Genomic DNA, 24,257 nt, shown 5'->3' on the forward strand with positions numbered 1-24,257 from the left:
TGATAGGTTGTAGAGTTTAGCATAAAAGTTTTCAAAGTGTGTGGCAATGTCTTCATTGTTAGAGAGAAGTGTACCTTGGTTATCTTGAATATGGTGAATTATAGATGAAGTTTTAGCTGCCTGTATAATGCGGGCTAACAGTCTCCCACTTTTATCGCCCTCTAGCTCATCCATCAAAGAGGAGCGAGCATGTAAAAGGTCCCGTAGTGTAGTTTGTGAGGTTGAATGTTTGTGGGCTGCCTTAAGTCGGTTGATTGTTTTGTTAAGAGAGTTGATCTGTTCCTGATGTCTCTTTTTAGCGATTGTTGCTAAGGATATGAGTTTCCCCCTTATAATACATTTGTGTGCCTCCCAAAGTGTGATGTCTGGGGTGGATTCAGGTTTCTTTTTTAACAACATATATACATATGGAGCACAATTTGAGGTTAAAGTTAGAAAACATTGATACTAGGATGACTCTTTTCTCCTTCTCTATGTTGGTCTTGTATTTATAAGAAGGACATTAGTAGGCCACGCCCCTGTGTCAGGCTCTTCACGTGGGACACATCTTGGCAGGTATCTTTTCAAAATGGCTGCCATGATCTTAAGCTGGCCATGCATGGATCAAAACTAGTTTAGCAGGGACAGGCTGAATTTTGATTAAAGCGTGATCATAGTGGTTTAACAGTAGTCAATTTCCCGACTCGACTTCTGTTCATCCACCCTGTTGGTATTTTGTCACTCGATTAGCGCTACAGGTGATAGACTGCATTGCTGATCTGTGTATTCTAATGGGGGGAGTCTCTCTGATGTCAGAATACAATGACTCAGTTGGAAGGATTCCTGCATCCACATCGACTGTGTGGATGAAGCAATTAGGTCAGTGTTTTTGTTCAACCAGCTGGTTTAAAGAAAGAAATTAATGCATGTCTGGCCAGCTTATGCTATATGGACAATCTCATTGCGACTCATTGGATATCCTAAGGACACTTAATTGGTAGGTATCACAGGCTACATCTGCATATCTATTAATCCATCAACTCTATGTGGAATCATTGGACACTACATTGGCAGACACCTTCCAGAGAAGTTGTGCCTTTGGTCTCTAGATTACTGTCTAAAGTGTTCAAATCATATGATAGCTTTACTATCGAATCCTATATTTGTTGATGCCCCTGCCCACTACTGAAGGAAGCCACTATATAATAAATGCCAAAATTAAAATATATGAGTTGGTTAGCCTCTGGATGTAAACACTTTATATTTAATATGAGGATTGTATTGTGAGATGAATCCATCTTAAAGGTATTTTAATTTTCAACATATTTTTTTAACAAGTGTGTTAACTCATATTTTTAAATAAAACGTTGTATATAATGTTATAAGCCATTCGCGGTTGATAGCATATATTATTTTGTATTAGAGTTGTTTGAATCCACAAAGTGCATTCTTTCTTGGGTTTTTTTTTATTACCATGAATTTGTGATATAGAATTGTACAGTAGTTTTGAATCCCTAGACTATTCGCTATATACAGTATATACACAGTATATATCACCAACAATTTACAGTCAATTAATCTACCACCACGTATTTGAAGTGTCAGAGGAAATCCATCCAAGCACAGGTAGAACATCCAAGCTCCATGCAGGTAGTGTCTTGGTTGGGATTTGAACCAAGGACCCTAATGCTGCAATGTAGAAGTGCTAACAATTAAGCCACTGTGCTTAAAACATGTCTAGAGTAATCAAAAAAATACATGGTTTTATGATATAAAGCCTTTGAATTGATTTTTTTTATAAATCAGAGAAATATGGAAAAGCAGTAGCAGATAATTATTTTTAGATTGTACACAAAATGGAACATTTTAGCTTTACATTACTGTAATCTATTTTTTTCTCAGTTGCTTAAAATGTATAATTTTACTAGTAGCTAATTTCATATGCCATTCTACTTTCGCTACTCTGACAAAAGAGAATCACAAGTCATAATTACAGAGATGATTATGAGATTGCAAGGTGTAGCAGATACAAATCAAAGAGTTCAAATCATATGACGCAAAATGTCACAACAAACCATCAATTGCCTGTATATATGTATTTTAGTACAATGAGAAATCAATGTCATTGTCAAATGCAATTCATATAACCCTCCAATTACTAGGAGGGAATCTTATCAGTTGTTTTCTGTGATACATGTAAAACAAATGCATTAATGATTCTCTGTGTTTCCAGGTATTTACTCTATGCTTTTTAGGGTACCCACAGGAAAGCCAGATTCTTACTGATAATGGTGGATAGGGAGAAACCTGCCCAGCTTTTTTAGACTGCACCAGGGACAGATTTTACATTATGCTTGGATGTGACTTTTCCTTTAAGCTTCATGCACACTGTGTTATATAAATGCTTTTTTTTCTCCTACAGGAGTTTAACAGCAGCAAAAACACATTTGTTTGCATTCCTGCATCTGGTGTTAATATGTTCTATTGGCCAGAATTCTGGTCATTAGAATGCATTAACGCAGGAACACGCTTAAGCATTCCTAGTGTTGATGCGCATTTATGTGTGTTTATGCATGTTTATACGCGATTAGGCGCCTTTAGCTTTCTTTTTATGCTCAAAAGCTCCTCTCCCAAATGCACAGGTGATTTTTTTTTCTGCCTCTAAACACCCCCGCCTTTAATCTCCTATGTGTGCATACACACATAGGTTAACATGGAGGGGCATTTAGAGGCAGGGAAAAAAAAGCTCAAACGTCTGTAAAAGCAGTGTTTTGAGCTGAAGTGTGCATAAGCAGTGCTGGGACAAGGTTGCCCTGCACCCAGGGTGAAGATGGTGAGTTGCACCCCCCAAAAGGTGGAGTCCCCAGTGGAGTCCCCCTTTACAGCAGGTATCCCCAATAGGGTCCCCCTTTACATCAGGTGTCCCAATCAGAGTGCCCCCTTACATCAGCTGTCCCCAATAGAGTCCACCTTTACATCAGATGTCCCCAATATAGTCCCTTTTACGTCAGGTGTCCCCATCAGAGTGTCCCATTACATCAGGTGTCCCAAATAGAGTCCTCCTTTACATCAAGTATCCCTAGTAGAGTCCCCCTTTACATCAGGTGCCCCCAATAGAGTGCTCCTTTACATCATGTGTCCCCAGTAAAGTCCCCCTTTACATGCATATATTGTATGGGCAAACACTGAAATCTGAAATTAGCTGGCACCTTTCTGATTATGTTTTGATCTTGATTAAGTAGGCAGTAGCTTACCAGTTTTATCTAAATCGGTCATGTAATCAGGAATACAGATCACATCGGTTTGTGAGGTGGTGGAAACACCTTCCACATACCTGTCTTTCGAATGTGGGATAATTTTGATTTCCCTTACCTCACAAAGGGTGAGCTTATCCAAGCTAGAATTGTTTTAGATATTCTACAATTGTACATAACAATGCAGAACATTTCCAGATAATTTATATTGCCTGGTGTCTACTTGACTTTAGGGTATGAGATCCAGGAACTGTCACCCTTGAAGTTATTTAACTTCCTAGTGATTTATTGACTGTAAAAATTCTACAGGTTAGATGCTTTAAATAAACAATAGAAAGAGCCGGCAACACTGGAATCCTTAAAGTGTTATTTATTGGTTACATCTAAGTGGCAATAAAACAACCAACAAACAATGACAGCACCACTATCCCCTGTGTTTTACAATAAAACAATAGCGCTGACACATTTTGGCAGAAGCCTTAGTCATAGCAGATGCTCTAAATCTATTGGTTGCATGCTTGCTACAGGTTAGTGACTAAAGCCTTGTACACGCTACTGGGTTGAACAAAAAAAACCTGACAGGTCAGGTTGGACTCGCTGTACTAACAATCCAATGTTAGTACAGCGGTCTCCCTTTCTATGCTATTGTGTTCTGACAGGGGGATGTCCCCCTCGCCAGAATACTCTGGTCGGTGTTACAGCCATTGGCTGTCGTACAAACAGTCAAAATGTCGGCTGGTTTCTATTGGACCAGTGGATTCTGCCCAACATTCGGCCTGCGTGTACTAGGCTTATCTAAATAGTGGCAATGGCTTCCTGTGCAGTTGCGCGATGTGCTAATACTTTAGTGCTCTCCACCAAAGCCAGGTGATACTCACAAGTTCTATTATTTAGCTATATTTCAGGGTGGTGTTCCAAATATTTTATAAGTGATAAAAGTGTAAATGGTGTAATTAATTACAAACAATTTTAAATAAACCATACTAAGTAAAAAATCAGGCTTCTTGTAGGTAATGGCAAGTGAAGGGTTAACTAGAAAAGGTTCTAACATCTGAGCTTTAACTCTCTTTTGTGCATGCAGTCTGCACATGTACAGAGCTGATCTGTTATGAGATAGGCATCTGCAGGCACATGATATTAGATAGGAAGTAGAAAATCAATAATTTATTACACCAACATTTCAGCCTAAAGAGAACATTAATCATTATAGCTCAGTGTTATTATTGCCAGAAAAGGGTTTGTGACTAGAATTCTGACAGTTGTCATTTAATTGTAAACTTTGAAATACCATGTTATTGCAATTGTTCGGTTATTTTATAGAGAATGCTGTGTAACTGTATAGAATAGATAGATAGATAGATAGATAGATAGATAGATAGATAGATAGATAGATAGATAGATAGATAGATAGATAGATAGATAGATAGATAGATAGATAGATAGATAGATAGATAGATAGATAGATAGATAGATAGATAGATAGATAGATAGATAGATAGAAAGTGTGTGTGCTTTCATTGAGCTATGTAAATAAATGACACCCATTTGTATTATTTTGTAATATAAAAGGATGCGTTAACTGCAATACCAATTTAACATTTTCATTAGTAACAATAGCACAGTTCCATGATGTTTAAAAAACAACTATTGTTCATTCTTTCATTCATTTTCAGCTTCTCAATAAAAATCATATACTTACTGCAGTCAGGTTTGGAAAGAGATTAATTGCCGCTGTACTGTCCAAAGAAAATGGAAGGAGTTGTTTTAGGTCCAGTGGAGGTTGTAAGTTTGGGATTGGAGGACGAAGCAGCGCAGAAAGAGCTGGGCTCTGGCACGTACCACCTAGAAACAACAGAAAAGAAGGCATAATCTTTTATTTGGCATAATACACTCATATTTACAATTTATTCATTTTTTATAGCTATGTGATTTTTTTGGGCTGCATGCAGAAAGCGTTCAGAGAGGTGGAGACAAAACCAGTCACCATGCACAAGAATAGAGATCAGTAGAGACTAGTCTTTATAGGAAGCTTCTGCATAAAAGACAAAGTTTAATGTTGGATTATGGCATAGATCTACAAGAAATACACATATGAAAAACAAAATGTAAGTAAGAATACACATGTCTCTTACACGTGCACCAAAACAAAAGGTGTGCAAAGTCTTATCTGTCAGCATGATGCCGAAAAATACCATTGCTTTCTGTGTGGAAACAGTGGTCTTCCTACAGAGATCTGGCATGCCCCTTGATTGCAAATGGAAGGGCAGTGCCCCAGAATGTGGGTTTTTCCAGGCTGTTGTTGGCCCTTCCATCTTAAACAGCTAATACTTCTGGAGAGTGTTTTTTTCTTACATATGGTAGAACATATTAGACTCTCTGGTTTCTCCAAGTGGACACTTCTCATCAAGGTGCACATGTCTTGGAAACAGGCCTGGGTACCAAAGAAATCTTTATTTTACTACTGTTCACTCTTATTGCCCAGGCCCCTTTTTTCTCTTTGTAACACCCTTCCTTTGTTGGACTCCTTTTTGGCTTGTCAAACTTCACCTTCTTTTTTCTGTTTTCCTACTTGTCATCTTTTTATATAGAATTGTATAGAAAGCTAAGACAAAAAAAGAGTAATACAAATTATAAATGAGAAATGAGAAATGTACTTCATTCTCCCTGGAGAACCATGCACAGAATTATTTTGTTTCTAGGACAAAAAAAAAATATCCAGTCAAAATTTGCATGACATCAATTTTCTGTTGTTAGTTCTGACTTATTCATCAGAACTGGTATTAAAGTTTGTAAGATTGCACAATATTAATCTTCCAGTGCATTTATTTGTGTTTCATGTCTGTTGTATATTCATCTTTGGTGTTGCCGAGTGGATAATATGTAACCTAATATATATTTTTTTTATTTTGCAGCTTCCTTTGCAGACAATACATTTTCTCAAACAATTTTGGGAAGCAGGGATTTATTGAAAATTGCAACTTTTCATGAAGGTTATGTAAAATGTATTTATTTGTTTTCCCACAGATGTTACACTAATCAGAATGGACAATTAAAGTGGAATCACAGACAAGCATTTAGGTACAAAGTTGAAATACATTTGGTCACTGTTATGCCTTCCAAAAGTTTTCAAAAAATTCAGCCTTTCTTGTAATTAAAACCTTTGCAGGTTGTTCCTGACCCTGACCACATTGTCCTGTGTCCCACATCTAGTTCACAGTGAAATGTTACATCCAAGCACATTCTGCTCACATTCTGTCCTGCCTACAATATATGCACCAATACCCCACCACATTTCTTACAGCACCTCTGACCCTCTTTCTTGTGCACATTGACCACCACTACATTTTTTTTCACCACCCAAAGACTCTTAATTTTCTCACTTCTTCTTGCACTATGGAGTCCATAGACTCATCAAGGGTCCCTGGAAAGACCAGAAAAAATGTTATTCCTACAGGGATATAAGATAAAAAATACAGTCTCCTTTAGTACAGTTGCAATCATATGTGTTGGATGTAATACAGAGTTAATTAGACTGTAGCCTGGATTTGCTCTCTAAGCACTCTGTGCCTTATATCTTAAATTTAGATCTTGCAAACATCAACACTTTTTTTTTATGATATAATATTCTAGTCCCATTGCAGGTGGAAGCAATTCATTCTAGCAACATACTTGCTAAAATAGGAAATATTATTGATCTGATGTTTGGCTTTAGAACCATATATTAACTTTTAGGATCTATGTGTTACTGGAATGCTAAGAGTTAGCAGCCTGTTAAGATACAACGTTCGTTTGCACAGGATTTTATGCTATAAGAGACTAGTGCTATATAAACTAGTACTTTATGCTATAAGAAACTATGCTATTAGAGGCTAGAGGAAAAAATAACTCAGGTGTATGCTATAAGTCCAGGAAAAGGGCTAGAGTCATGAGCAAAATATTGAACATTGCAGAGCTCCTCATGGACTTACATGTTGTCTGTTTAGATTGTAAGCATTACCTATGATTATATAGACTTCAATAGATTTAGGGCTCCTATTACCTTTAGCGTAGCGCTGATGGTTTTCTATATTTTACTTTCATGTGAAAGATACAGTACATCCATAGCATTTTGTTAGATTTCATGTTGAGGACAAGAACTCAAACATGAATGTTGATTGGTTGTGATGGTTACTGCACTGCATACAGTACACTTTAACATTATGGAATAAGCCCATTTGCGTACTAACAAATAAGAAAACAAAAAGCAACTAATGTTTCATCCTTTTATACTTAGCATAGTTTAAGCTTATGGCTACCCTAAGGATTAATAATAGAAAACATTATAAAGAAAGATTATGATAATGAGAGAAAATAAATGAACCACCAGACAATCAGAAATTGTAGATTTGAAGGCTGCATGATGCCCTATGGTACAGTGAGGGAAAAAAGTATTTGATCCCCTGCTGATTTTGTACATTTGCACACTGACAAAGAAATGATAACTCTATAATTTTAATGGTAGGTTTATTTTAACAGTGAGAGACAGAATAACAACAAAAAATCCAGGAAAACGCATTTCAAAAACGTTATAAATTGATTTGCATTTTAATGAGTGAAACAAGTATTTGACCTCTTCGCAAAACATGACTTAGTACTTGGTGGCAAAACCCTTGTTGGCAATCACAGAGGTCAGACGTTTCTTGTAGTTGGCCACCAGGTTTGCACACATCTCAGGAGGGATTTTGTCCCACTCCTCTTTGCAGATCCTCTCCAAGTCATTAGGGTTTGAGTCTGATGTTTGGTAACTTGAACCTTCAGCTCCCTTCACATATTTTCTATAGGATTAAGGTCTGGAGACTGGCTAGGCCACTTCAGGGTCTCAATGTGCATCTTCTTGAGCACACCTCCTTTGTTGCTTTGGCTGTGTGCTTTGGGTCATTGTCATGCTGGAATACCCATCCACAACCCATTTTCAATACCCTGGCTGAGGGAAGGAGGTTCTCCCCCAAGATTTGATGGTACAGGGCCCGTCCATAGTCTTTTTGATGTGGTGAAGTTGTCCTGTGCCCATCTCAGAAAAACACCCCCAAAGCATTCAAATGCAAATCAATTTATAACTTTTTGAAATACGTTTTTCTGGATACTTCTGTTGTTATACTGTCTCTCACTGTTAAAATAAACCTACAAATAAAATGATAGACTGATCATTTCTTTGTCGATTGGCAAACGTACAAAATCAGTAGGGGATCAAATACCTTTTCCCGTACTTATTGTGCTTTCATTGGGCCCCAGAAGCTTAGTAGTGTTTTGCTTGTCTGTGTGATTGTCCAGGAATAATGTAAGAAAAAAGTAAATAAACTGGTTTCTACTAAATCATTTGGCTTATATCATTCATATGTTCTTACTTTTTTTCTGTTCTGTCTGTGCTTCATTTTTGCCTTTTATTCGTTGACCTCTTACTGTATGTTAGATTGCTAATGAATATCAAATATGGCACTAGTAATGGTCTAGGCTACATACACATTTTTTTATTAGGTGCATAAAACAGAGTCCTACAGCAAGAATCAGTGTATTCTTGCGGCTGGAATATGCCATATGCACCTATTTACCCATGTGAATGCAGCTAAAAGGGTGCTGTAGGAGACACTGAATTGCATAGGAAGTGTAATGGAAATGATCTCTAGCAGTCTCTTGTAACATGGCCCAAGTTCCTGGCAATCTCCTGCAGCATGTCTCCAAAGCTCGAATTACACCTTTAGCATTTCTGCAATTTTTGACCATCTCCTGTATCATGCTCGCAGTCTATGACCATCTACTGTAGTATTTCCAGCCTCTGTCTGTTTTCTATAGCATTACATGCACTAAACATCATGTATGCCCCTTGGTAATATCAGAGGCTGTACTTGAGGTCCTCTATATTAAATAACTTGAATTGACCATCCCCACTGTAGATTATTGCTTTTAAGTATAGCTCCCCATACCACGAGAACTTAAATCTATGTTCCACTTGTGAACTTGCAGTGTGAACCTGTTCATGTTCTAAGTTCACTGACAGTCAGAAGACTCAGGCTAACAATCATGGTGATCATATGTAGGATGAAGAGGTTTGTTTACAGATGGCACTGCGCTCCATGCTGTGCACTGAGACAAAAGTACAATGTTAGGAAAGATTGCAGTGCATACAAAAATAAATTATTTAAAAAGCTGTTGCCATAAAAATCTACAGTGTACAGTAGCCAAAATGTAACTTTTAAACATGGTGTCAATTTGTCTACTGGTAATATTAAAAAAAAAACATCAGCAGGGTCTTTCCTAACATACAGATCGTAATAAAAAAAACACGCAATGGGCAGGGTCCTGATGACCAGTATCGGTGGTCAATTCAGGTAACAGGTTACCGGCTCACCTAATAGGGTGGTGTTCCTTGTCAGAACAGGAGAAGTAGTCAAAATAAAAGGGGAGTGGGGATAGGACCCAAGGTGTCCTTACCTTCAGTGAAGGAAAAGGAACAAACTGCAGTTTAACCTGATCTAACTTTATTAGAACAATTAGAAGAAAAACATTTTAATCATTGAAAGGAAAGCATAAACAATAGGAGATTGCATAAGGTAAAAACTGACAACGTTGTCACTTAAAAACGCATGCCCATGAGCTCAGCCATATCCCAGTCATCCACACGTGTCAATCATCTCACGTCATTAAGTGTGACTTAATATATAATGCTTACATATGTTTAGGCAAGGTGAGTTCCGGGAAACCTATAGTTAGTGAACAGGACAGGTTTGATTTCTGGATGTAGCACTGTCAATCATAGAGATAATATATATTAAAAAAAAAAAATGCAGCACGCTGTGATGCAAGCATGCGACTTGAGTCAAGGAGAAACAATAGATCCACAACAAGCCTGTTAGTCATTCAGCACCATGTTTCCATGAAACATTAAGGATAGCACCGCATATAGATTGGATAGGAAAATATAGTCAGCTGAGTCAAAATACAGAGCCTCTGTAAAAAAAAAAAAAAATTCTAAAAAGTTCAGGCTGTGATTGCTTGCTGGATATACCAGTTGAAAAGAGACTCACTGTTTAGATGATATTAGATTGGATATGGCTGAGCTCATGGGCATGTGTTTTTAAGTGACAACGTTGTCAGTTTTTACCTTATGCAATCTCCTATTGTTTATGCTTTCCTTTCAATGATTAAAATGTTTTTCTACTAATTGTTCTAATAAAGTTATATCAGGTTAAACTGCAGTTTGTTCCTTTTCCTTCAATGAAGGTAAGGACACCTTGGGTCCTATCCTCACTCCCCTTTTATTTTGACTACTTCTCCTGTCCTGACAAGGAACACCACCCTATTAGGTTACCTGTTACCTGAATTGACCACTGATACTGGTCATCAGGACCCCACCCATTGCGTTTTTTTTATTACGATCTGTATACCTTTGTAGTCTTTTGGACCATTCCTGAGGCAGGAAGTGTTATTTGACATTAGAAAGCCTTACAATAGGATTGCATTTATTACTGCTGTAAGTGTAACTGCTCAGATAGATACTTGCACACTGATGGCGTTTGTAATTGGAGATGACATAGAGGAGGAAATCAGACTCACTTTCAGCGACAGAGGGGAAGAAGCCACTCCCTCTGCTGATGAATCAATAAAAAAATGTATTTAAACTACATAAAAAGCTTACAATAAAACAACTAAATAGGAAATGGGACATTCTATCTCTAGAATCCTATATTGCTAAAGGTTTAATTCCTCGAGGGTTACGTGAGCATGTCATTCCAGCAGAACATCTACATAATGAACGTTTTCTAACTAAATGGAAGCAGGAATGTATTGATCATGGTCTGTCCGTAATGAAACTCATAGTGGAGGAGGAAACACTACAGGCTTCTGAGCTACAATTACAAATTGTGGCTAGTCTACAACATCTTGAACCCTTCAAGGACCAACTGGAATTTGAAAAACAAAATGAAATTTTGAAAAAAGAAGTTATTAAAACACAAAAAAATTTAAGACACACTAAACAATCTAAATTTCAAAGGGATCTAGACGATTGGGCCAAGGGAGAAATCTTTGATCTGACTAAGATTAGGGGTAGAAGCACCTCAAGAAAAGGCCGACAATGGTCACGCTCCTCAACCAGAGGAACACCAAAGCGACGAAGATACAGAAAGAATGGTTGGTTTTTTAGGAGAAGAACGCTCACCTTTGGAAGCGACAACTGCTACCAAAGGGATCCTAAAGCCCACAAGAGGAACAAGAGGAAGAGGAAAAGGAAAATACAAGAGTGCTGGGGACAGAGGAGAAACGACCAGGGCCAATACCCGGAGCCAGCAGAAATGACAGAAATAATCTCCCCACTATCATCAGACATCACTACCTTAAACCCTCATCCTGATCAACACTCCAAGACTATTATCAACCTCTCAGACTTTAAATTAGAAGAAAGGCATAGAAAATTGCTTGAAAAAGGACTCTCTTATTCACCTACTGGGTCAATGAACACGTTTGAGGTATATAAAGACATCACTTTGTTTTTACGAAAAGTCTATCAGACAGTTACATCAAAGACCTACCCAAGACGAAGATGAAAACCCCCCAACTGAATCCCAAGATGATGAAGATCTAGATATACTTACCTCCTTATTAATGGAAAGTAAGGATGATGACCAATCCATCCCTACTCCCTCTAGCCCATTGAAACGAGACGCCAATCTACTTATAAAATCAACAAAAATGCCCCCTTTCTGAAAAAATAGATGGTTGGGGGTCTTCTTAGACCTGGTTCAAGATGACCTTACTAAGGTGAATTGGCAAAGAGGAAGAAAAGACAACCTGGATCCTGAACTGCAGTTTGTTCCTTTTCCTTCACTGAAGGTAAGGACACCTTGGGTCCTATCCTCACTCCCCTTTTATTTTGACTACTTCTCCTGTCCTGACAAGGAACACCACCCTATTAGGTTACCTGTTACCTGAATTGACCACTGATACTGGTCATCAGGACCCCACCCATTGCGTTTTTTTTATTACGATCTGTATGCCTTTGTAGTCTTTTGGACCATTCCTGAGGCAGGAAGTGTTATTTGACATTAGAAAGCCTTACAATAGGATTGCATTTATTACTGCTGTAAGTGTAACTGCTCAGATAGATACTTGCACACTGATGGCGTTTGTAATTGGAGATGACATAGAGGAGGAAATCAGACTCACTTTCAGCGACAGAGGGGAAGAAGCCACTCCCTCTGCTGATGAATCAATAAAAAAATGTATTTAAACTACATAAAAAGCTTACAATAAAACAACTAAATAGGAAATGGGACATTCTATCTCTAGAATCCTATATTGCTAAAGGTTTAATTCCTCGAGGGTTACGTGAGCATGTCATTCCAGCAGAACATCTACATAATGAACGTTTTCTAACTAAATGGAAGCAGGAATGTATTGATCATGGTCTGTCCGTAATGAAACTCATAGTGGAGGAGGAAACACTACAGGCTTCTGAGCTACAATTACAAATTGTGGCTAGTCTACAACATCTTGAACCCTTCAAGGACCAACTGGAATTTGAAAAACAAAATGAAATTTTGAAAAAAGAAGTTATTAAAACACAAAAAAATTTAAGACACACTAAACAATCTAAATTTCAAAGGGATCTAGACGATTGGGCCAAGGGAGAAATCTTTGATCTGACTAAGATTAGGGGTAGAAGCACCTCAAGAAAAGGCCGACAATGGTCACGCTCCTCAACCAGAGGAACACCAAAGCGACGAAGATACAGAAAGAATGGTTGGTTTTTTAGGAGAAGAACGCTCACCTTTGGAAGCGACAACTGCTACCAAAGGGATCCTAAAGCCCACAAGAGGAACAAGAGGAAGAGGAAAAGGAAAATACAAGAGTGCTGGGGACAGAGGAGAAACGACCAGGGCCAACACCCGGAGCCAGCAGAAATGACAGAAATAATCTCCCCACTATCATCAGACATCACTTCCTTAAACCCTCATCCTGATCAACACTCCAAGACTATTATCAACCTCTCAGACTTTAAATTAGAAGAAAGGCATAGAAAATTGCTTGAAAAAGGACTCTCTTATTCACCTACTGGGTCAATGAACACGTTTGAGGTATATAAAGACATCACTTTGTTTTTACGAAAAGTCTATCAGACAGTTACATCAAAGACCTACCCAAGACGAAGATGAAAACCCCCCAACTGAATCCCAAGATGATGAAGATCTAGATATACTTACCTCCTTATTAATGGAAAGTAAGGATGATGACCAATCCATCCCTACTCCCTCTAGCCCATTGAAACGAGACGCCAATCTACTTATAAAATCAACAAAAATGCCCCCTTTCTGAAAAAATAGATGGTTGGGGGTCTTCTTAGACCTGGTTCAAGATGACCTTACTAAGGTGAATTGGCAAAGAGGAAGAAAAGACAACCTGGATCCTGAACAATGCCGGGCCTTACGAGAGCTGAAGGAGGCACCAAATTTGGTGATAAAGAAAAGTGACAAAGGGGGCAATGTGGTATTGCTTTCAACAGAATACTATGAAAATGAGATAAAAAGACAGTTAAATGACCGATCCACCTATGAAAAACTTCCTGCTAACCCCTTTACCTCTATAATCAATGAACTGAATTTTAAACTTATGTTTGCACAGGAAGCCGACCTCTTCTCGTCTCGGAATGAGTATGAGTATCTGAAAGTGAAGGAGTTTAATACCCCTACAATCTACATCATTCCTAAAGTCCATAAATCCCTGACGAACCCACCAGGCAGGCCAATCGTTTCAGCGGTGAAGGGTCCTCTGGAGAAAATTGGAAGATACCTAGATGCCCTACTGAAATAAATGGTCTTTGAGTTTCCCTCATACATTAGAGATACCCTTGATGTATTAGCAAAAATTGAAGAGGTAACCGTATCTCCTGGAACTCTCCTGGTAGGCATTGATGTAGAGTCTCTTTATACATCTATACCCCATGCATGGGGCTTGGCACCAGTGGCACACTTTCTTGACCAGAAATTTCCACGTATGGGACCTCAGAATGAGTTCATCCTTGAGATGCTGCAGTTTGCCCTGACTAACAACTGCTTTGAATTCCTAGGGGTCTATTATAGACAAATACAAGGCACCTCTATGGGGGCCCCTTGGGCACCTTCCTACGCATGTTTACATCTTGGTTATTGGGAAGAGGAAGTTGTTTATTGCTCTGAATCTTATCTAGACCATGCCAAATTGTGGGTAAGATTTATCGATGATGTCCTCCTGCTTTGGCAGGGGTCTGTCGAATCCCTTGAAGGGTTTTTGAGCGAACTGAACGAAAACAGCCGTAATATGCGCCTAACATTTACCTACGACTTTAACAAAATTTCTTTTATGGACCTCCTAATAAGGGTTGATGGAGACCATCTGTCCACGAAAACATTTCATAAAGCAACAGCAGCAAACACCCTTCTTGAGGCAACCAGCCATCATCCTAAGTCCTTGGTCAGAGGTATACCAACAGGGCAGTTTCTGAGAATAAGACGCAACTGCTCACTGGATCAAGACTATCAGGCTGAATCAAAGCAACTCTATAAAAGATTTAGAGAAAGGGGTTACCCGCATAGATCTTTAAAGAACTCAAGAAAATGAGCATCTGCAATTGACCGGAAAGAACTGCTAATACCAAAGAATGACCAAGATGCCAACAAGAGCCTTTCTGATCAAGTGAAAATCATCACCACGTTTGGTACACAGTGGGAAGATGTGCGAACGATCTTGACTAAACATTGGCACGTAAAGATTCGAGCTCCCCAGATGGCTTCTATAGTTGGCCCTAAACCCTTCATGGTAGCAAGAAGAGCCAAAAATCTGACTGATGAACTCGTCAGATCTGAATATACCAGACCCAATCCACACAATTGGCTCACGGACCTGCCTCCATTGCGAGGGATGTATGCTTGTGGAAAATGCCATATTTGCAGATTTGTATATAGACCTGACTCATTTACAGATGCAACAGGAAGAAAGGTGTATCAAATTAAACATTTCATTAACTGCAATACTACACGAGTACTGTATATGCTGGAATGTTCCTGTCATAAACTGTATATAGGCAAAACAAAGCGTCCTTTAAAGGTCCGTATAGGGGAACATCTCTCAAGCATTCATTCCCCAGATGACGATACCCCCATAGGAGAACACTTTTCAAAATATCACAATAGGGAAACAAACGGACTCAAAATTAAGGGGTTCTATGCCTTAAAACTTCCAGTAAGAAGAGGTGACTTTGACCTGATACTACTTCAAAAAGAAAAGGAGTGGATTTTTCGGCTGGGGACGCTCGCGCCAAATGGATTAAACACTGAGCTGAATTTACAGGTATTCCTGACTCCATAAGTTGATCTCCACTGAATTGATCGATTGTCAAAATATTATACTAAGCCTCAGTTTGTATAAATGTATCTATCTGTATTTAGCTTTACATTCACATCTTAATACAACTACTATTGAATTTAATAGATGTGATTAAAAGCATATAATGTCAACTTGTGAATGGCGATTTTACCTTATACATCAATGATTATATACTATGAACTGCAATAGTCATATACTGCCACAAGATGGCAGCGGTGTAAAAACACTTTTTCCTTACAGCTGTCTGAATTCCCCTATGGGGTTAACCATGTCTAGGCAGGAAGTGATGTAACAGGAAGTAACTCACTGAGTGTCACTCTGCCTATAAAAGGATTCTGTCCATGCAAACACTTCACCCTGAAGAAACCCACGTCACAAGTGGGTGAAACATGCCCTCTGCTGATAGCCAACTTGGGCTTTTCATCACTCCTTAGCCCTCATCCTAGCTCCGCAAACTGGAAATCCACAAACAACCGGAAACTGGAAGTAAATGGCCAGGCGGCCCCATGCTGGTTTAGAGTGTATAACATCCTGTGCGTGTCACCAGGACTAGGAATATAGAGATTCGCATCCTGCACACCTGTGGACCCCTGCAAAGGACTCTGGATTCACCACCTTGTCACTGCTATTGAGGTCTTTTCAACTGGTATATCCAGCAAGCAATCACAGCCTGAACTTTAAAAAAAATTTTTTTTTTTTTGGGAGGCTCTGCATTTTGACTCAGCTGACTATATTTTCCTATCCGATCTATATGCGGTGCTATCTTTAATGTTTCATGGAAACATGGTGCTGAATGACTAACAGGCTTGTTGTGGATCTATTGTTTCTCCTTGACTCAAGTCGCATGCTTGCATCACAGCGTGCTGCATTTTTTTTTTTTTTAATAAATATTATCTCTATGATTGACAGTGCTACATCCAGAAATCAAACCTGTCCTGTTCACTATCACTATCAGGAATACTTTCTAGCCAGAATTGCATTTATTTGTCTGAGATAACCAATGCTTTCTTTAACATTGTAAAGACTTAATGCAGCAACTCTATAGGCATATAGGGAGTCTGGAGGTCCATGGTTAAGCACAATACGGGTACCGACTTGTGCTACCAAGGTTTCCCGGAACTCACCTCGCCTAAACATACTGTATTGTAAGCATTATATATTAAGTCACACTTAATGACTTGAGATGATTGACATGTGTGGATGGCTGGGATATGGCTGAGCTCATGGGCATGCGTTTTTAAGTGACAACGTTGTCAGTTTTTACCTTATACAATCTCCTATTGTTTATGCTTTCCTTTCAATGATTAAAATGTTTTTCTACTAATTGTTCTAATAAAGTTATATCAGGTTAAACCGCAGTTTGTTCCTTTTCCTTCACTGAAGGTAAGGACACCTTGGGTCCTATCCCCACTCCCCTTTTATTTTGGTCTTTCCTAACATAATGTGCTCCTAAAAAAATAATTATTAGGGTAGGCCAATTAGTCATTAGTTTTTTCATGTTAACAGATGCCTACTGAAGCTTCTTAAAGTTGACCTGGGCTTCTAGGATTTATTATTCTCTGCTCATGAAGGGGTTATCCCTTCATGCATACATAATCAAGACCCTTTTTTAATTCTGGCTTCACTGTGTGTCAATGTTGGGTTTGGAACAAGGAACCCACATCACTGCTATGTGCCTCCTTAGGTCAAGTGGGACTTTGGGAGGGTGTGACACTATTTAGTTTTACTGAGGATAAAATAAACTCTGCTACTCTATTAAAGGTTTCAATAGCACAATGCTATGGACTAGAATACAAATCCAAAATGGAAGACAGAGTGAGGTTACTGTTAAAATAAGAAGGGTGATGAGTTAATTTACAAATAATTGAATTAACAAACACTTTTTTTCTTCTCCCAATTATTATATGCATGCAGGTTTGTCTACTCCGCAGATTATCATACAAACCATAATGAAAACAAAAAATTCCAATATAATTATTCTTCACAGATCAGCAATATCTTCTGCAAATATTCAAGCTCAGGAATTAGTGATACCAACCAAACCCATATTTATATTTTCCCTGGTTGCTGCCATAAAATCACTTGCCGCCTTCTAACACACCTTTTAAGATCTCTTTCAGAGCTCCAATACTGAAATCTCTGGGCCATCATTTACATATCCTCCCATCTTTCATGGCTTTTACAAAGTTGAAGGATGCTTTCACAACTTGATGACTTTTTTGTCATGAATATGAGGTATGTCTAAAAAGTTTGGTGAATGGTATTAGAAAACAAACAAAACAGAAGATACAAACAAATTATCTTTATTGGCCTTCAAGATAATCACCATCTCTCACAACACAATTTTAACAACGTTCATAAAGCTTCTAGAAACTGTCAGGAAAGGCCTCTTTAGGAATCGGTCGCAGAACCTCTGTCATACATTCTTGGATTGCAGCCACATCCGCAAACCATGCTCCTTTCTTGGAGCTCTGCAGGCGGGGAAACAGAAAGAAGTCCGCAGATCAGGGGAGTGCAGTGGATGATCGAGAACAGGTACACCGCTCTGAGCCAAGAATTGGTGCACATGAATCATACAGAAAGGATGAATACTGGTCACACACGGTAATGGAATCGCCAGAGGTTTCCATCCACTTTGCTTTCTGTTCATCTGTCAGCTTGTGTGGTACAAACCAGGAACAGATCTTCCCCTTACCCAAATCTTTGCAGATGATGGTGCGCACCGCATCCTTGCTAATGCTCAATTCCTCCGCCATCAATCATATAGTCAGTGTCAGCATTTTTCGTACTCGCTCGATCATCTCAGCATGGGTTCTGCTTGTTGATGGCTGACCCGAATGTGGCTCATCCTCATTAGTTTCCATCCCATCACAAAAGCATTTGAACCAGTCACAAACACATTTTTTGCTCATGACTTCCATCCCGTACACTTGCACCAACATTTCATGTGTCTCTGTTGCCGTTTTCTCCAATTTATAGCAGAACTTCATTGCTCCACTGCACTGTGACCCTACCTCCCCACATTGACTATGTTCGACTGCCCGCAGCAGGCTTACCCTGATGGTCACATGTACTCCAAGCTAGGTGGCTCTTCTTGACATGTCTCTGGATAGCCATGTGCATGCGTGCGCACCTGGCCTATGCTGCCATTGAGATATTGGACCATTCACCAAACATTTAGACACACCTCATATAACAATAATTAGGGGTTCCAGTTGTGGATGGGGAATGTCATCATTTTGGCCACAGAGGAAGGGGAAAACCTACTACTGGTGTCTTTGAGGAATATTACAAGTTTACAGGTGATTCAACCTCATATTACATGCGCAAAACAAAAATATTAGTTTTTGAATGGCGTTGACTTCTATTAAGTGAATTTTTCCAAACTAACTGTCATAAGCACAAATAATAAACAAATGCTCATTATACATTCAAAGTAATAGCTTTTCCAAAACAGAATATTACATTCAATAGCCCAGAGAGAACATTGCCAAGTGAGCCTTGAGAAGCACTTGTTTGATCTCAGACACAGCTATTGTAAATATCATTGCGGTGAAAACAATCTCCTCAAGTGTCTGTTTTCATTGACAACAAGTTTGTTGACAGTCCCCTAATGCAATATGCTGGCCTATAATATATTAATTCATCAAAATGAACATCTTGTAGGGAGCGATGAAAATAAATCACACTATGGCACAATTATTTTGTAAACATCAGTATTTTAGCGAACATTCATTTGAATATCCATTAGCAATCATAATAACCAATTTCACAGTCTGCTATGCAGCATATTTAAACAATATGCAATATAATATTAGCACTTAGTTTCCATTCTCATTGTTATTACAGTACCAGCCTGTACAAGTATTATGTACATGCTGACAAAGAGATGATGAACCTGCATAGGTTCTGTCTTCAAATAAAGAACTTCGGTCTAATTCAAAAGCAGGGTATTTTAAATGAGGAGCAGCTGAAGTCAATAAATGCAGACAATTACCATTTTTATCTTCTTTGTTAGCTGTTGGGGAACATTTTATCCTGTAAACGAATGTCTTATTGACGTTGCATTTTTGTTCTCTCTCTCCACAGCATCAACGTTATACATACAGCAGAACAAAAATAAAAAAAACCCTTCACACTAAGTAAGGACATGTGAAGATTGCCCACACATATGACCACTCAAAGAAACAAACAAGCACAAAATGGGCTTTTGAAGTGCCCCAGGAAGACCATACACTTCAGTATCATATAATAAAATAAGGGGAAATATGAACCTCTCTTTAAATTTATTTTTGCAAAAGTATTAAAACCCAGTCAGAGATAATGTCAGACACCATTTTTTAGCCAGTTTGACATGCTCTTAAGGTGGTATAAGTGAAAGAGCTCCCTGGATGTATGGTTAATGTGTCAGGAGTGTATATGGAAGCCGGTGGGCATTGCATTACTAGGAAAGCTGTTCTATCGGGTCAAGGACTCCGTGCAGGCCAGTCAAGTTCCTCCACCCCAAATTTGCTCATCCACGTCTTTATGGACCTTGCTTTGTGCACTGAACCTTGCTTTGTGCACTAGTGCGCAGTCAGTTTAGAACAGAAAGGAGCCATCCCCAAACTGTTCCCACAAAGTTGGGAGCATGAAATTGTCCAAAATGTCTTGGTATGCTGACACCTTGAGAGTTCCCTTCACTGGAACTAAGGGGCCAAGCCCAACCCCTAAAAAACAACCCCACACCATAATCCTCCCCGCCACCAAATGATTTGGACCAGTGCACAAAGCATGGTCCATAAAGACATGGATGAGCGAGTTTGGGGTGGAGAAACTTAACTGGCATGCACAGAGTCCTGATCTCAACGTGATAGAACACCTTTGGAATGAATTAGAGTGGAGACTGCGAGCCAGGCCTTCTTGTCCACATCAATACCTGACCTCACAAATGCACTTCTGAAAGAATAGAAAAACGTTCCCATAGACACACTCTTAAACCTTGTGGACAGCCTTCCCAGAAGAGTTGAAGCTGTTATAGCTGCAAAGGGTGGGCCAACTCAATACCGAACCCTATAGACTAGGAATGGGGTGCCTTTAATGTTCATGTGAGTGTAAAGACAGGGGTCCCAATATTTTTGGTAATATAGCGTACATCTAAAGCCAAAACAATTTTTTTTCCGGATAGCGTAGGAAATTAATAAAAACCTCTTTCCATTTTCTACCACGGGAGGAAAACTACTAAGTCTCAGGTCTTAAAAGAGAAGTACGGAATCACAAAAAATAAGGAATACATACTGACGTAGGTGGATGCAGCATTGATCCAATGCTGCATCTGTCCCCCACTTGCTCTTCACTGAGAACTAAGTGATCAAAGACCACTGATGGCGCAGTTCTCCCCTCCGCTCTGAGCAGAGAGCGGTGACTGCCAGTCACCAACTCTGTGCTCTGCCTCTCCAGTGCTCACTGGATCATTGGACTGTGGAGGTGGCAGGAGTGGCTGGCTCAGGCTCTCAGCATCAAGTTGAGAGGTTGGGCCATCTGCCGGTCAGGGTAGATCCTGACATTATTGCTGGGATCTCTGCAGAGCCTGGACCGGCTCTAAGACATCAGTCGACAGCAGACTTTATCCCACTTTCCACTAAGGTCACAGGACTGCAGAACTAAGTGCACTCCTGTGACCCACAGGAGAAGTTTGGCCAAAAGAGATTTGGCCATCATTCTCCTTTAAGAAGACATATGGCCAATCAATGAAGTTGGATGAGAAGCAGTTAGATAATCTTAAACTGCGTAAGGGGTTCTTTACTGTTAAGGTGGTAAGGATGTGGAACTGCCTTCCACAGTTGGTGGTGTCAGCGAGAAGTGTTGATGTTTTTAAAAAACTTTTAGATGGGCATTTTAGCAAATTCAGTATACAAGGATATTTGAAATGGTAACAATAAATAAACAAGCAATAAACAAACACACACACTAAGACAGGTTGAACTGGATGGACTGGTGTCTTTATTCAAGGTTACCAACTATGAAACTATTTTTTTTCTGTCATCTATGTCCCATTAGGAGAATAGGGAACTTCCCTTTACTTACTGTTCTGTGGACAGAAATAGAAGAAAGTACATATCTCCAAAGTGAGAGAAATACCCTCTTAGACAATTGTAACTAAGTGTTTTGATTGGATGATTTCTTCTCTGCCCTTATTGGTGGCAAAATTATGGATTTTCCATCACAGTCAGTCACTAGGACAAATAAAGAAGGCAAATCTCTACAATATCAACAAAGTAATAAAAACAAGTGACAGAGGGTTGCAAGGATTGACTTTATATTAAATAATTAAAAAAAAATACTTTTTTTTTAACTTTTGCTGTTTTCTTAAAGTAATAATTAAGGTAAATTGCACCACAATATAATGCATTAGAAGTGCTTAGTTTTATGCAGTCTATTGTGAACAGCCAACATGCAAATCTCATACTTAATGTATCTGAACTGAGTAACCCATAGATTATCAACCATAGTTAGTTGAAAGTGTAGAAACCTTAATGTACTAATGAGCAGACTTAGTAGTAAAACTACACTGTAATGATTGTCACCTCAGGAATCGTTTTTTTCCAGCAGCAGGAGATACAGGACACTATTGCATTACTGATTAGAGAGCTGCAGGCAAAACACATCATTCTGTAGTAGATATATAAAGGGTGAGCTGTTAACTGTATCTGCTTTTTGTTATCATTTATACTGTTAAAAAGAAACAGTAATGTTGTAGTAACACATTAGTTCCGCAGCTGTAAATTAAAACTGATCTCTAGGTTATGTTATGGCCCCCCTCCCCCAACCCATCTAACAAATCAAAAAAATGAAATGCCCTTTTTACTCACCTAAATGCAGGAGATCAAGAAGAGGCGCTAGTGTTTGGATATCTTACTTATTGGTTTATATAGGTGTAGCACCCCCCTGGGTGTACTGTAAGCAAAGAGGGTACCTCCAGATACAGGGAGCGGACTTGCATTCACCCCAGGGCTGAGTCCATGGCTATAATGAGGAGTTAGAACAAATGTGGATGCCAGTCACTTTAGGCAGTTTTCAATGCTTTAATGAAGAACGAGGTTGAGGGGAGGTTGCAGATACCATTTTGTAGTAGATCACTTACAGACTCCTTAGATTAAAGGACAAAACACAGCTTTCTTCTAGCAGATCTTGAATATCTGGGTAGGCCTCTCTCTCACACAGACCTAGCAACCAGTAAGATGTTTGGATAAGCCTCTCTCACAGACTTAGCAGCCAACGGATGCCTGGATAAGTCTCTCTCACAAACTTAGCAGGCAGGAATGTATTACCTTGATTGGATTGTAGAACAGCGTCACAGTACCAGAACCTTTAAGCCAATCCGGCAGTACTGTGAGGATAGGTTAGATGTAGGTGCGTCCTCCAAGTAAGTCACCAGGCCCTTCTGAGAGACCAGCCTTCATCCTGGTTCTCTCCAGCAAGGGTCCTCCCCTGGATTTCCTCAGCTTGGCTCGGCTTCTTCCAAACAGGCAAGGCAGCATAAGGACCACCTCAGGACTAGTAGGTCCCAGACAGGCTTCTGAGCCTACTTGCACAGCTTGCAGCGACATAGCCTCCGGCCTGGAGGGCCACGAGGGAAGAACTGATTAAAGCACATAGCGTCTGTCCCATAAATACCCCCTCCCAAAATGCACAGTGGCAGGAACCTCCTACTGGGCTGTATCTGGAAAAAGAATATTCATTAAAACTTAACTATTGTAAGTTGTTATTCTCATACTGTCCTGTGGTACCAGTGACACCTACTGGCAACAGTGGTAAATGCACAACACAGTCAAATTTAGGACAGAATCAATAAACTATGTACAATCAACCTGAGCTGTTTACAGCTCAGCCAAAAACTAAATTTACAATATAGCCCCATTTTTGGGAACAGGGGGCTACATAGGAAATAGATTATAAAACATTAAAAATTAAGTTCTAAAGGAGCAGACAAGCTGTAGAAATCTTAGGACTGGATAGACAGAAATACAAATCCTTTGGCAGGTAAAACAGCTATCAAGTATGCATTTCATCGGTGTATTTAGCTTTTTGTCTGGAGATCAGCTAGAAAATATTGGACCATATTGTGCAAATGTGCAGGTGAATATGGATAGCAAATGTATCTTTTTAAATTTTCTACCTAGTGCCCAAGCAAACTTTTGCTATGCGTTACACAAAGTAATTGCCTTTTTGTTAAAGAAATATGCTTATAAAAGAAAATGCAATCCTGTTATTCTGAACTTAAGCATTAGATAAAATGAGAAGAGTTCAAATAGAGTTTAGAATGTATTGCTTTATATCAGTGAGATTTTCTGGGAAGGATGCTGAGCATATTCGATTTCAATCTGAAGAAATGTCATGCAGCTCCCAGACACGTTTGCATTGACTAAGTCAGACTTAAATAAATAGGTGTTCAGCGAGATCCTGAAGTTTATTTAATCAGATTACAAGTTCCACTTTAGTTTTGGGAAAGGTTTTTTTTATGGAAAACATTTTAGCATTCAAAATATTATTTGAAATATGGACGAAAACAACATTTTACTAGTATACACATTTTCACAAAGGACATTCATGGCCATAAATTGTATTGATGCATTATGGTTTATCTAGAAA

The 24,257-nt window shown here is 39.0% G+C and overlaps 1 protein-coding gene across 4 annotated transcripts in view; it reads right to left on the bottom strand.

Annotated features, from left to right (window-relative positions):
* The window catches only part of ZNF385D (zinc finger protein 385D), a 613,920-nt gene that overhangs the window by 434,480 nt on the left and 155,183 nt on the right, over nucleotides 1-24,257 (bottom strand). For 2 of the 4 annotated variants that reach the window (XM_073630229.1, XM_073630230.1), the window contains exon 2: nucleotides 4,933-5,075. In XM_073630229.1, coding sequence (XP_073486330.1) covers nucleotides 4,933-5,075 — 143 coding nt within the window. Of the gene's footprint in view, nucleotides 1-4,932; nucleotides 5,101-22,477; nucleotides 23,246-24,257 lie in introns of those variants that run through there. The other 2 variants (XM_073630231.1, XM_073630228.1) reach the window with 2 other exon arrangements.

The sequence above is a fragment of the Aquarana catesbeiana genome, linkage group LG05 (assembly GCF_042186555.1).
Source record: "Aquarana catesbeiana isolate 2022-GZ linkage group LG05, ASM4218655v1, whole genome shotgun sequence".
Classification (NCBI taxonomy): Eukaryota; Metazoa; Chordata; class Amphibia; order Anura; family Ranidae; genus Aquarana; species Aquarana catesbeiana.